The following is a 14,078-nucleotide window of genomic DNA, read 5'->3' as shown; positions in this document are numbered from 1 at the left end:
TGTGACCTATTTTATAGTTTGGTGATGGTCATTCTAACTTTTGGAACCTGAATTTCAGATGAGAGCATTACAGTGTTCCCTTAAAACTGGACAAAGCACGTTAGGTGGGGGGAAAAAATAATAATAATCATACAAAGAAAAAAAAAACAGTGACTTGGGGTGCAGAATAAGGTTTTAAGTCCTGATCCCTTTGAATTAGGTGAGAGGGCCCTCCAGGGAGGGATTCTGAGGGAAGGGTAATACATCTGAATTATAATTTATCAATCATTGCTCAGAACTAGTTTCTTGACTTTTTGAAATGCTCGCCTTTTATACCTACATCGTAAATTTTAGCTTCTGTTGAAGGCAGAGTGAGATAGTAAAATCATGTTTTTAAAAGAAGTGCCATCCCATGAGGTTATTTTTACTTCCAGGCTATATCTGTTGTACCATTGCAAAGTTTTTGAACAACTCTTTCTGAATATGAGCGTTTTTGAAGTTTGTTGAGAGTGATTTATTATTCAGTGAAAATACACAGCAGAGTATTTCTGTAGATACCAGAAATGGCTACAGTGAGCGTGTATAAACTGGGCAAAGAGGAGCAGAAAATAGTGTATGGGATAACATAAGACTAAACTTCTGCAATTGCAGGAGCTGGATAAGTTAAGGTGTCTTGCTGTTCTTTGGGAGAAATCCAGTTTCATTGTGATGGAACAATTTATTAGGTGTGTTGTGGGAACAAGCAGAGAAAATGGAAATTCAAAATGCAGGCTTCCACAGTAAGCTGACCTTTTTAAACCCAGAAACCAGTATTTGTCTGGTGATGAGTGCTGTGTGATGAGTGATGTGGTGCAGTATCTTTAAAATACTCAAATAGAGAAATCTCTTTGATACTCTATGCTTCATGAAGAGTTTAGACAACTGGTTCCACTTTATGCTTAATAAAATACATATTTTGTTTTATTTATGGTCTGTTTTTTCTTTGGATAGATCCAAACCTCAAAGACCAAGGCAACCAGCAAAGTGATGGCTCTCAGTTACCAGTAAATATGATGCAGCAGCAAATGAATGTAATGCCGCAGGTGAACGCACAGCACCAACCTATGAATATGTTTCCGTACCCCGTGGGTGTCCATCCTCCCATGATGAACATGCAACGCAGTCCTTTCAACATCCACCCTCCGATGCCCATGCATCTCCACGCCGGAGTGCCTCTCGTTCAGGTAGCTGCTCCCACAAATTTGTCTCAGGGATTACCTCCGCCTCCACCTCCACCCCCACCATCTCAACAAGTCAACTACATTGCTTCACAGCAAGATGGAAAACAATTGCAGGTATGCTTTATCAGAAGCCTTGGCAAGAGCAGCAGTGAGGCAACACGAGTTAAGGGTTTCTTAAATTTAATACTATATACTTGATAAACTTATACTTGCAGTTTCTTTCTCTCTTGCCTGTTTTCTCCCACCCCACATCAAATTTTAAGTGGAAGTATCCATGAGGACATCAGAAGTCTGGGGGTCTGTAGCTTTTAAATAATACATAACACCATAACTGATTTTGTTTGGTTTTGTGGTAATGAGATGTTCCAGCTGGTAATGGAACACTGAAAAATTTATTCAGTACTGTCCCTTGCCCTGTTTCCAGAACTAAGGACAAAAAGGTAATTTCAAGTTTTCCCCTTCAAAATCGGGGGTTTGCTGTAGAAAATGCTTGAATCCTCTTTCAGCAGTGTGTAGGAAGTGACCTCAGCCTCTTTGTTGCGGTTCTCATCCACTGGGATGTTGTTTGGGCAGAGTAAAATTATCATCAAGTCCTGCATGGCATCGGTTTGTTCCGCACTTCCATTCTCCAGCTGTCACTGTCTCAGCAGCTCCACCACTACCACCCCCACTGCCACATTGTCTGTTGTTTAATCTTTTGAGCCCTTTTGTCAATAATTTCCAAGTTTTCTTTGGTATGTTTTCCTTCTCCTTCTTGCCCGATTCTCCTGGTTTTGTATGCCTTGTTTGAGACCTAACTCTTGCTTCATTTCTCTAGTTTCAAAAACTCGGCTGTGCTTGGGGCAGACCAGACCAGCTCTTTGTGCCTTCCAAGATAGCTTAAAACAGCCTTTGTGTATGTGAGCTCCTCCTGTACCCAGCTGTTTATATTAAGAGTTTATATATCAGGGAAAGGAAAATGAACAACTTCCAAGAGAATGCACGATCATGCAAGACGTAATGCCGTGTCTGTGATGTACAAAGGGTTCTTAAGGGCTTGACTGAGGTTTGTGCTTTTCTTCTGTTGTAGGCCTCCTCCTCTAACCTGAAATGCTTTCCCCCGCCTACCAAATTAAAAACGAGATGTTCTAGAACAGGAAGTTCCAAACCTCTGTTTTATGCAATGTCTCTGAAAAAAAATTGAAATGAATTGATAAATGGCTAACATAACATTCTTTTCACTCTCAACTGCTGTTGACCATTTGTACCAACATAGGAACAAACAAACAAACAAAAGTACCATGGGAAATACTGAGTGGGTTTACAGGCCATATGAAATACTTTAATATCGAAAGTAAAACAGTAAGGTACTATTTGAATTAAAATGGTTGTAGATTCCTTGTTGATTTCATTTGTGCCTGCTGTCTGTAATTAAAATATTTTCACAGTTGGAAATCCAGTACGTTTTATTTCTAAAATGTAAGAAGCCAGAGTGCAGGCTGTGAACCTCTGCAAAATTTACCATCTAGTGCAGCAGTAGGTATGATTCTATAGCAATTGGTTATTGCTCCAAAATACAGGTATTTGTTAAGAAAGCCCCTGGTATATCTGTTGCTGTTACCTTCTGTGGAATGATGTCCATGAACCTGAACGTTCCTGGGAGCTCCTGCTGCTTTTTCTTTGAGCTTGCATTGAGCAAGTCCTTGGTGGTAGCACAATACAAATTAGTGAATACTTCAGGGCTCCAACATGTCCTGCCTTGTTCAAAGGAAGATGAAGAGGGAGCACTGGCAAGCTTTAGTGTACTGATTATAACAGTTTGATTATCTGTGTCTTTTCCCAGGATTTCAATCATTATTCTTCATCTGGATATATGCAGACCTGAAAAAAAGTAAAGCTGATTACTTGGGGTGGGACAGGGGAGAAGCATTTAGGGTAGCCTGCCAGAAACATTCTTGGCTTTTGCTAAAAACAGTCTCCATCTGAGTTGCTGAGAGCTACTTCATTTCTCAATTTCCGAAGTATCAACAGTGCTCATGGTACACTTTAGTGATGTTTGGAAATGTGTAATAAATGGCTTTTCCTTAAGAACAGACCCTGGTGCTTCAGCCAGCATTTCACATCCCCTGAGTCAGGCTGTAGGTGTTTACATGTTTGAAATTCACATAGAAGTTCAAGCCAGTTACAAACAAGAAAATAAACATTTCAGAGCAGTGTAATTACAAGACATGAATGCAGGTGTGTGTTAAGGTAATTTTTGTATGATTGTTTAGGTGATGATTTTCATTTATTGGTGTTAATCTGATTTAAATCTATGGGCCTCCTGTTCTCTCCTGTGACAAAAAGGTTCTGCAGCCATAAGGTTCCTTCATGTGCTAACACCTTCCACGTCTGCTTGCAGGACACCGTATTGCTGGGATCTCCATCAGAGCCAGAATCCAGCAGCCACAGTGAAAACACAGCGGACGCCTTATTTCTCATGCTCTTTTTTTTCCCCTTTGAGTAGATCTGGTATCACATGCACATCTTCCATAACAACGAACGGCGTGGAAACGAGTTGATGAACCAAAGCATTTAGTGCTTTTTCAATAGGTGCTGAAACATGTAGAAAGATTTATTGTCATACCGAAGGCCAATGTATTAACTCCTGATAACTTTTTAAAACAGGGTATGCAAAATGCTGCTCATGTGAGTAATAACATGAGTGCTCCAGCCTTGCCTGCTCCAACAGCAGTCCTGGGAAATGTGGGAACAGTTCAGGGACCAAGTTCTGGTAATGCAACGTCATCGAGTCACGTCAAAAGCTCTAACCCAGCTGTAAAACCAGGAGAAAACAAAGCAAGCGTGACAGTGGAAGCCAGTGCAGATAGCTCGAAGAAGGACCAGGCAAGTTCAAAGTTGTCCATATGCACACACACCTTATGAGATACTAAAATTATGACTATGATAGTACCTCTTCTATGTGTATCCCATAATACTGTCATCTCCGTGATACTTTTCTGACAGCTCCAGACTATAACAAACTTTGTTTGATTCTTGGCAATTGATTCTTTTTAATGTAGTAGTCTTTAAAGCAGTAGCAGTACTGTTATAAAAATCACTGTAATTGCTGTGGAACAGCATTACGTTCGTAATAAAACATAGGCAGCTCTCACAAGTGCTGGAATTTGAGTAAGGGGAGTGTAGTTTTCTAGTCTTCTATAGTAAATTTTGTGTGTTAAGTTTTAATTTGTGATAGATAAGACATACACAGACTCTAAAAATAATACTCCAGTTTTGTTTTTTCATCAGAAATTGTTAATTCAAGAAAAAGCGGCACAAGAAGTGAAACTAGCTATTAAGCCTTTCTACCAAAATAAAGACATCACTAAGGAAGAATATAAAGAAATTGTGCGGAAAGCTGTAGATAAAGTAAGTTGATCTGTTAACAAAATCTGAAATGGGTGTGTTTCAACTGAGGCAGGTTTGGGGTGGGTTTTCTGACCACGTGGGAACTACTGGTAGTTGCTGGGAGGGGAAACAGGAAAAGCAAAAATACCTTTGTCTGTCTTCATCCACAGGAGTTTTGCCAGCTCGTGGGAATGGAAGTAATTTATTGTTGGAAAGAGTTGAATGGGAATTGGGAAGTATTTGGGAAATTTTGATGATTTCCAAAGTTACTCTGAGAGGTAGAAACCTCGGGTATTGGGAAAATAAATATGAAGCAATGACAAGTTAACAGATGAATTTCAAACATATTTTTCTTTAAAACTGTTGTAGGTTTGTCATAGCAAGAGCGGAGAAGTTAATTCTGCAAAAGTGGCCAATCTAGTGAAAGCATATGTAGACAAATACAAACATTCTCGGAAGAAAAATCCAGAAGAGGCAGTCTCCTGTGACAGGAAATAGAACACATTTTCAGTTTTTAATTTTATTCTATCTGCAAAGTGCAATTTCAACATGAACCGTAAACTGAAATTTGTACATGACAGTGATTTAAATCTGCTTTTGATAAAATTATTTTTCAATGTAGTATATAATGTTTTGTTTAAAGAAATATAGATCTACAGGGCAACTTCTTTATTCCTTTTTAAAAACAGATGTCTAAAAAAGTAAAAGGTGTAAAGAAGAATCATTAGGAATGTACGATTGTGTGGATACTTAGGTGTACAGCATTTTGACTTGAATAACAGTGCATTAAATTAGAAACTTTTGTCTAAGTACATTGGTTTTGGAACAGGTATGTACAGTACATGTAATCAGTCAGATTAATTTTTTTCTTTTGATTTCTCCCTAATTATAGCAAAGATAAAATAATGTATTGCCTTGACAAATATTTCTAGCGTTAACTGGACAGGCTGAATGCAGGGGTCACAATGTGTATATAAAAAGGCACATGGAGTTCTCTGAACAGAAGAACTGTTTAGATTTTTAAAAGAAAAATCATAAACAGTTAAATTCAGTGCCCAAAATCATGGGCACTGTGCCATCTGTTGTAACACCAAATAAAAGTTATGCTGCTTGTTTTTGTTTGTGACGTTTTTCAATTTGTTTCAAGGTAGTGGGATGAACTTGATCGATTTTTATGTGCTGAAAGCCCTCAATCACTACACACTGACAACCCCAGTTCCTGTCTAATCCTGCCCGTAGCTAGTGAAACAGCGTAGAGAATTGCTCTGTGTTGGATGTTCAGACACACAAACTAGTTTCTTGTACTTCACGTAGGATCAGGAAAGCTGGAATTTGTCTCCAGGTTCCCAGTTGATCAGAGGCTGACAGTTGTGCCAGGCTTGGCTGCGTAATATTTGCCTTTGTTAGCTAGGGACCGTAGCGTGGATTGCCAAACTGCTATCACTGAAAATGCACAATCTGAAGTCAAGTGCAGCAGCTTCTATATTTCCCCGACCACTTTTCTACAGAGAGGTTCGTAGAGGTGCCACAAGCATTTTAAAAGCAGATCTGGGGTTATCAGAAGTGCTAGAGGAATGCTTACACCTCACGTAGAACATCTTCTGCTGAGATTGCAGCAGGGAGGTTGCTGAAATACTGAGACAAATACGAACCTCTTTTGAGAAAAATAGCTTGGGATCCTTCCAGCTCTAAGTAGGGAAGAAACCTTTCTCTGAGATTTACTCTGGAATAGGAAGACGTTCCCTTTCTCTCAGGATGCAGTGAAAATTTCAGCGCTCCCCCTTCAGTCCTGCTGCATGGTAACAACCTTTGGTGTTGGCTCAGCCTGGCATCTGCTCCAGCCAAAGGTCTCCTGGCCCAAAAGCATCCTGACACAAAGTATTGATAGAGTTTTTTGATAATTTTTCTCCTAGTAGCCCGTAGTTCCCCAAGTTAACTTTTCTAGACAGAAAACTCAGTCTTACCTGCTAAGCAGCTTCTGCAGAAGCCTGAGGATGAGCTAAGGGATAAACACCCATGTACACACTCGTGGTTATATAGAGAGATATCTGTAAAAATGTGATGTTTGTCACAGCAGTTGATCACTTGGTTTTAACTGTAACTTTCTGCAGACTTAACGAAACATTTGACTGTCTATATTTATTTTTGTGTGCCTAAATGAAAATGCTATGTAAATTAGAGACTGCTATAATACATTTTCTACAGTCAAGACAGGCTTTAGATTTTTCAAAATATTCAGTTTTACACTGTGGTAGCAATTTGTATGATCTCTTGAACTATTTTAAGCTAAAATTGGTTAGCACTTTTTGAAAAATGTAGCAAATTGCTATGTCTATCCTGGTTTATCACGCCGTGCGTACTTATTTTTATTACATTTTACTTCTCCGAATTTTTGGATTTGTAATGACTTTTTATATCTTTTTACTCTATACAGTTGAGCCTTGCTATAAAGCTCCTTTCAGGAGCCAGATAAGTGTTCATGTCTCGTTTTTCTTTTAAAGGAGAGGTGGAAATTGGGTGGGAAGGAATGATGGAGCACACAAACTGGGAGAGCTGCTCCTGGCTGGCTGATCAGCTGTCACTTGCTGCCGTGTTGTTGGGGCAGTGACTGTAGTGATGCTCCTCTGATTTCAAAACGTTAATGAAGAATATGGGATAGATGAGAATGTGATCGGTGACTTTATTTTTTACAGTGAAATACTTCAGAACTTACCAGAAAATATGCAGTTCATTACAATTTCTATGCTGAATTTAAAAAAATAAAAAATAAAATGAAAAAATGCATTGCCTTAATACATAGCCTCTCCTATTTTACCCGAAGAGCAGTACGGTCTCTGTTGGTGTGACTGCCCGAGAAGGCATGTACTTTAACCTTGTAGTCTTGTTTTTGTTAAAATAGTATGAGAGCTGTATTTCTATTTATTGAAACTCCTTGTACTACATGCACTAGTACTGAAGGCAAGTGATGGGAATGTGCAGTGCACCTGCTGCCCATGGGGTATCAGTAATTCATTCGATCCGAATTGCCTTGAGGTAAATAATGACAAAACTGTATACTTTCTGTGAACTTATGCAAATGATAAGGATTTTCCTTGCACTCCTTCCACTGTCTCACTGTGCATGCTGCTTGAATGTCTCATCCTAAAGATGTGTCTTAGGAGCACAGTGGCTGTCCAAAGCCCACAATACGGTGTTTGTAGCAGAAGGCTGGAGTGCTGTCTACTGAAAAAATACTCTAAGAACTAGTTTTGTGTAGTGCTTAACATTTTCTAATAAATTCTTTTCACTAAGCTGGCAGTCGTCTGTGTTTGGTCTTCAATGATTCTGGCTCAAGTGGTTTAATTCAGAAAGCAGCATTAATTGCTATTACTTCTATACCTGTGCATACTTAATCTTGTTTGTGTTGTCTGGGCTCCCCCTCCTCTTCCCCATTGTACGTTCTCAGTTAGCCTGCCCTCACCCTGCCTTGTCTGCCTGAAAATGCTGCGAGCTGAAGAAAAATAAATGCATGTGGCAAAATGTTCCTGTACTGACGTGCCGCAGTGGTGACTCCAGGCACTGCTTCTTGCCAGGGAGGGTCGGGACTCAAACCAGCCAGGCCCCGTCCCACACATCTGCGGGGAGCACTGAGCAAACTGGGCTTGGCAGAAACAGCCCCTGGAGAACCTAGCACCCGATGTCCCACCTCGGGTGGGAGCTTCATTCCAAGCACCTTGTTACTTTCTGGGACTATGCCTGCAGTACTTTCTGAGGTACCTCCCCAGGTACACGCAGGCACTGTCACAAGGCTTGTGCAAGAGCCTCCTGTCCTTGAAGGTGGCTGCCTCCCTGCTGTGTGAGGTTCCGAGAAGCTTCGTTAGATTCCGGCTGTTATGGCTGAGAGATTATAGAATCATTAGGGTTGGAAGAGCCCTCCAAGATCATCTGGTCCAACCATCACACTACCACCAATGTCACCCACTAAACCATGTCCCTAAGCACCAGGTCCAACCCTTCCTTAAACACCCCCAGGGACGGTGACTCCACCACCTCCCTGGGCAGCCTGTCCCAGTGCCTGACTGCTCTTTCTGAGAAGAAACGTCTCCTTATTTCACAGAATCACAGAATCGTCTAGGTTGGAAGAGACCTCCAAGATCACCCAGTCCAACCTCTGACCTAACACTGACAAGTCCTCCACTAAACCATATCACTAAGCTCCACATCTAAACATCTTTTAAAGACCTCCAGGGATGGTGACTCAATCACCTCCCTGGGCAGCCCATTCCAATGCTTAACAACCCTTTCGGTAAAGAAGTTCTTCCTAATATCCAACCTAAACCTCCCCTGGCGCAACTTTAGCCCGTTCCCTGTAGTCCTGTCACTGGTTACCTGTGAGAAGAGGCTGACCCCCACCTCCCTCACACCTCCCTTTCAGGTAGCTGCAGAGAGCAATAAGGTCTCCCCTGAGCCTCCTCTTCTCCAGACCAAACAACCCCAGTTCCCTCAGCCGCTCCTCACAGGACTTGTGTACCAGGCCCTTCACCAGCTTCATAGCCCTTCTCTGATGGTACTTGTGGTGGCAATGGGTGGCCCTGCCTTGCTTCTGTGTGTACTGGAAGTGGGCACGGGGGATTAGGCAAAGAACACACCGCTTTGATGAGCAAGAGTGGAAATGAAGGCCACGACAGGCGGCTTGGTGAGGATGTTAATTGCGGAGAGCGAGGTTCAGAGGTGTCCAGCCACTGAGGCCAAGAACTCTTCAGAAGGAGGACTGGTACTTGGAGGCATGAAGTGCCTGGGAGCTGGTCTGGTGAAGCTGGGTTAGCAAGACGATGGGCACGTTGGCTGCAGGAAGGGGTTTGTCACTCCCGGTGAGTGTGCAGGTACCTCATGTAAGTCAAGATCGCTGCACTGGGGGCTGATGGACAGACAGACCTGAAACATGGTCTTGAAGAGGAAAGTAAGGGAACTGACCGCATTCATTTAAGGTTGGACTCAATGACCGTAGGTGTCCTTTCCAACCTGAACAAGTCTATGACTGCAGTTAATTAAAAACTAATTGCCTGATTTGTAAGTCAGCCTGATGGCCACCTACCTGCTAGGGGCCATGAACTGTTCCAGGCATGCTAACAGCAGGAACTTCATCTATGGCCAAAAAGAGCTCTTCAGCACCTTCTGGCTGACGTGCGGCTCCCCGTGCCACCCCCTCTGGTTTCCTGCAGCTGGAGACAAGCTCGCAGGCACCCGGCCCCTGCGTTGTTTGCGTGATGCTGCTCCCGCATCGCTTTGGCCCGCGTCGGGTTTGCCTGAGGCTCCTCAGCCTGAGGAGCACCGGAGCGACCCCGCACCGCCAGGGTGGAAATGGTTCTGGGGGCGCCCGGCCCACAGCACACGAGGGACAGAGACAAGTGGGGCAAAAGGCAGGTGCAGCAGCAGCACGTTGGTCAGGACTGAAATTTTGAGGCACCAGATCCACGTTGGTCTGGTTTATGTGGCTAAGGCCTTTCTGGATCCTGCTTGTATGATTCCCCTTGAAATCTTTACTCAGTTTTGTCATAAAGAGATCATGGCACTTGAGAGTAATTAAAAATAAATAACTCACAAGCTTGTAGCTTCTGCAGGAGATATATCCTGGGCATTGTGGCACATCAGTGCCATCAGTAAAACGAGTAGGCTGAGTCCAAAAGTGCACCCCCCATTGACTTGCACCTTCTGAATCCTAGAGAAGAAACCAGTCTGTAAAAGATTTTTCATTATTATCAAGTATTATAATATTCATAAATAGTTTATTTTAAAAGGGTACAATGGTAAGGACAATACTAAATAACCAATTTCACTAATTAAAGAGTGCTTAGAAGTAGCAACTTTCAAAATAATCAACGGAGCATCTATGAATATTAAAAACAAAATCACTAGCCCATGGGGAAAAAAGCCCAAATAGCTAATTGCACAAAAGGAGATGAGTCTGGGAGACAGCACCAGCTGGAGCACTGAACTTGACAATATTTTTCCCACAATATTGCTGAATTACAACTCCCAGAGCCTCATGAGCCAGCAGTAAGACTTCAGCCTGAGCTTCATTTCCACAGGCTGTTTGTGCCACAAGCCCAGGGCATGGCAGCGATGCAGTCGATGCCATTGCACACAGCAAACAACCCAAACCAGAGCGGAACCCAACACAGAAAAGTGGCTGCAGGAGCCAAAACCGAGGAATTTTGGCAGCAGGTTGTCATACAATTACTTCTGAAATATTGCAGAAATTAAACCTACAACCACTAATTTTAATTTTTATGAGGCACATAAATCAGAAATAGCCAGGGATTCCTAGATGCTTCGGTTCAAGAGCAAGTGGGAGGAAAGAAAGTAGCCCTTGGAAGCTGGAGTTTACTCACCTGTTCTCTGCTCTTTCACAACTCAGGGCCAGGAAGGCAAAACCAGTGGGTTTTGCTATGGGGGTCAACCATTGGCAAATCGGCCAAGACTAAGCTCTGATGCCGAAGGGGAAAGCAGGCAGCCCCGGCCTTCTTCCTCCCCTAGGGCTCCCTCGCCACAGGTGGGCAGGGTCCCCGGGAGCCTTCAGCAGAACCGGGACGAGGGCGCAGCCTCGAGCCTTAGCATTCAGCGCACAGCTCCAGCCGAAACCACGTGCACAGGCAGCCCTGCCCAGAGAGCATGCAGACATTGGGGGCTTTGAGAAGTCTCCTCTCAGCCAGGACAGCAAGATACCCACGGGCCTGTAGACTTTAAAACCCCCAAGAACAACAAAACAGCAAACCCTCCCAACGCACAGCTTGCAGCAAAGTCACCTGGAAGGTATTCACAGGGTGCCTGACCCAGCTGCCCGAGGGGCACCCACTGTAGGAGCAGAAGCTAGACCTTGCCATGAGGATCTTCCCCTTTTTGGAGAGTTTTGCTGCACTAACACTGCATTTCTTTCCATCAACATTAAAGGCCATCAGTTCACCCTGCCTTTTTTAAAGGTGTCAGCCCAGACTGCTCCCTGGCTCTCTCATCACAGACTGGGAGAAGCCAAGGCACAAATGGCAACGATGGCGTGAGAGAAAGCAAATGGTAACACACACACGAGGATGGCTTTGAAGTCACAGTGATTTAAGCCCAGATCTCTGATCCTGCCACAAACAGCACAAACAAGCTGCTGATAATCGTTGTCCTGTGGCAATCAGCCTCCAATTCTTCAACTTTTCAAAAGGATCCAGAGCTCGAAACCCTCGCTGCCCCTGCCGCCTTCAGCACCTTCAAAACCTCAAAGCAAACAGTTGGTAGTAACAAAATGCTCTGCCCCAGGCAGCAGGCAGGCAGGTCGGTGCTCATTGCCACTGCCGGCTGCGCGCCCCAGCCCTGCTGCAGGAGGGACCCCGGGCGCTGCATCAACCAGAAAAGCCGCCCATAACTTAATAGAGGAAAGAGCTGACTTACACATCAACCGTGCTTGTCCTCCTCTTGCAACAGTTTCCAGCGGCGTAGCCCATGCAGCATCAAATAAATGCTGCCACTATGCTGAGAAAATTTACAACCTCCAGAAAACTCAGCGTGGTGACAGAGGAGTAATGTGCACCTTGGCAAGAGGCGCTACTGGCACCCCTGCTACACTCATAAACTCTTCATAAGAGGAGCTTTAACTGTAGATGCAAGAGATTTCTTTGCTTTAAAAACACACCTAACCTGGAAATAGTACAATATAGTTTTGGTGCTGTTTTTTTTTGTTGTTGTTATTGAGGGTGGTGGGTTTTGTGTTTTTTTTCTTTCTTTTTTTTTTCTTTTTCTTTTTCCCCCAAGAAGTTGCTACTCTTCAAGAAGAAGCTTGGGGTTAAGCTGAAAAGGCAACGTTTTATGACTAAGTTCCTGACCTGAAGCTCACTGAAGATCCCAGCACTTGTCCAACTGGTTGCAATGAGCAGAGGTTTCATCCGAAGTGACTTACAATGAAGAAGATACACATAATAAAATACACATAGTATGCATTTAACTGCTCCAATATATATATATGTGTATATATGTAGTGGTAGTATTCTATGTATTAATGCATAATACAAAGCACGCATTATTAGTCACTCACCCCCTCAATGAACTTTCAAAGACACCACCCAGCAATGTGCATGCTTACATTACTAAGGTAACTAAGTTAATCCTGGATTGTTTTATTATTATTTTTAATTATTATTATTATTTTGGCAAGGGCACTCTGAGAGTGGCTGTGCTCCTGGGGCGCCCAGTTAACAAATCACAGTGAAACAAGCAGCAGGCAGGGCGGGTTCCCGCAGGGGCTGGCTGGTGACAGCAGGAGGCAGCGCTGGCAGCAGGGCAGCTGGAGGGGCTGCGGGGGGGTTGCTGCTGAGCGCCGCAGCACCAAGGGCTGCAGCACAAACTGGCCGCCATCTGTCTGTCCGTCTCTTTGTCACAGTCCCACACAACACCCTAATCTCCAAACTGGAGAGGTATGGATCTGAAGGGTGGACCACGCGGTGGATAAGGAGTTGGCTTGATGGCTGCACCCAGGGAGTGGTGGTCAATGGTCTCCAGGTGGAGACTGGTGATGAGCGGTGTCCCTCAGATGACACCAAGCTGAGCCGTGCGGTTGGTACACCAGAAGGAAGGGATGCCATCCAAAGGGACCTGGACAGGCTGGAGATGTGGGCCCACGTGAACCTAATGAGGTTCAACAAGTCCAAGTGCAAGGTGCTTTACCTGGGTCGGGGCAATCCCAGACACGAGCACAGACTGGGAGAAGAACTCACTGAGAGCAGCCCTGCAGAGAGGGACGTGGGGGTTCTGGTGGATGAATAGCTCAACAGGAGCCAGCAGCACGTGCCTGTAGCCCAGAAGGCCAACTGCAGCCTGGGCTGCATCAACAGAGGGGTGGCCAGCAGGGAGAGGGATGGGATTGTGCCCCTCTGCTCTGCCCTTGTGAGGCCCCACCTGGATTGTTGCATCCACGTCTGAGGCTCCCAGAACAAGAAGGATGTGGAGCTGTTAGAGCGGGTCCAGGGGAGGGCCACGAGGATGATCAAGGGGCTGGAGCACCTCTCCTATGAGAGAGAAAGGCTGAGAGAGCTGGGGCTGTTCAGCCTAAGGAAGAGAAGGCTCCAGGGAGGCCTTTCAGTATTTAAAGGGAACTTATAAAAAGGATGGAGAACAACCCTTTACTTGGGTAGATAATGACAGGACAAGGGGTAATGGCCTTAAACTAAAAGAGAGGAGATTTATATTACACAAGGAGGAAATTCTTCACTCAGAGGGTGGTGAGGCCCTGGCACAGGCTGCCCAGAGCAGCTGTGGGTGCCCCATCCCTGGAGGTGCTCAAGGCCAGGCTGGATGGGGCTTTGGGCACCCTGGGCTGGTGGGAGGTGTCCCTGCCCTTGGCAGGGGGTTGGAGCTGGGTGGGTTTTAAGGTCCCTGCCAACCCAAGCCATTCTATGATGATCTTTATAAACTTAAAAACTTTAAACTTTATAAACTTAAAAACTTTCACCATGAACAGGTCAGCCGTAATGATCTTAATCTTGCCTGAAC

The 14,078-nt window shown here is 44.2% G+C and overlaps 1 protein-coding gene across 2 annotated transcripts in view; it reads left to right on the top strand.

The window, feature by feature from the left end:
• SCAF11 (SR-related CTD associated factor 11) overlaps positions 1-7,862 on the top strand; it is a 47,918-nt gene extending 40,056 nt beyond the window's left edge. The window contains exons 12-15 of one of the 2 annotated variants that reach the window (XM_080576677.1): positions 970-1,313; positions 3,846-4,064; positions 4,470-4,589; positions 4,938-7,862. In XM_080576677.1, the coding sequence (XP_080432803.1) occupies positions 970-1,313; positions 3,846-4,064; positions 4,470-4,589; positions 4,938-5,066 (812 nt within the window). In that variant the 3' untranslated portion in view covers positions 5,067-7,862. The remainder of the gene's footprint in view (positions 1-969; positions 1,314-3,845; positions 4,065-4,469; positions 4,590-4,937) is intronic. The other variant, XM_080576676.1, reaches the window with a different exon arrangement.
• Positions 7,863-14,078: the final 6,216 nt, after the last annotated feature.

Source organism: Anser brachyrhynchus (assembly GCF_964034855.1).
Source record: "Anser brachyrhynchus genome assembly, chromosome: 1".
In the NCBI taxonomy this organism is placed as follows: Eukaryota; Metazoa; Chordata; class Aves; order Anseriformes; family Anatidae; genus Anser; species Anser brachyrhynchus.
The sequence above is the reverse complement of the archived record's forward strand: the minus strand, read 5'-3'. Positions and strand labels throughout refer to the sequence as shown.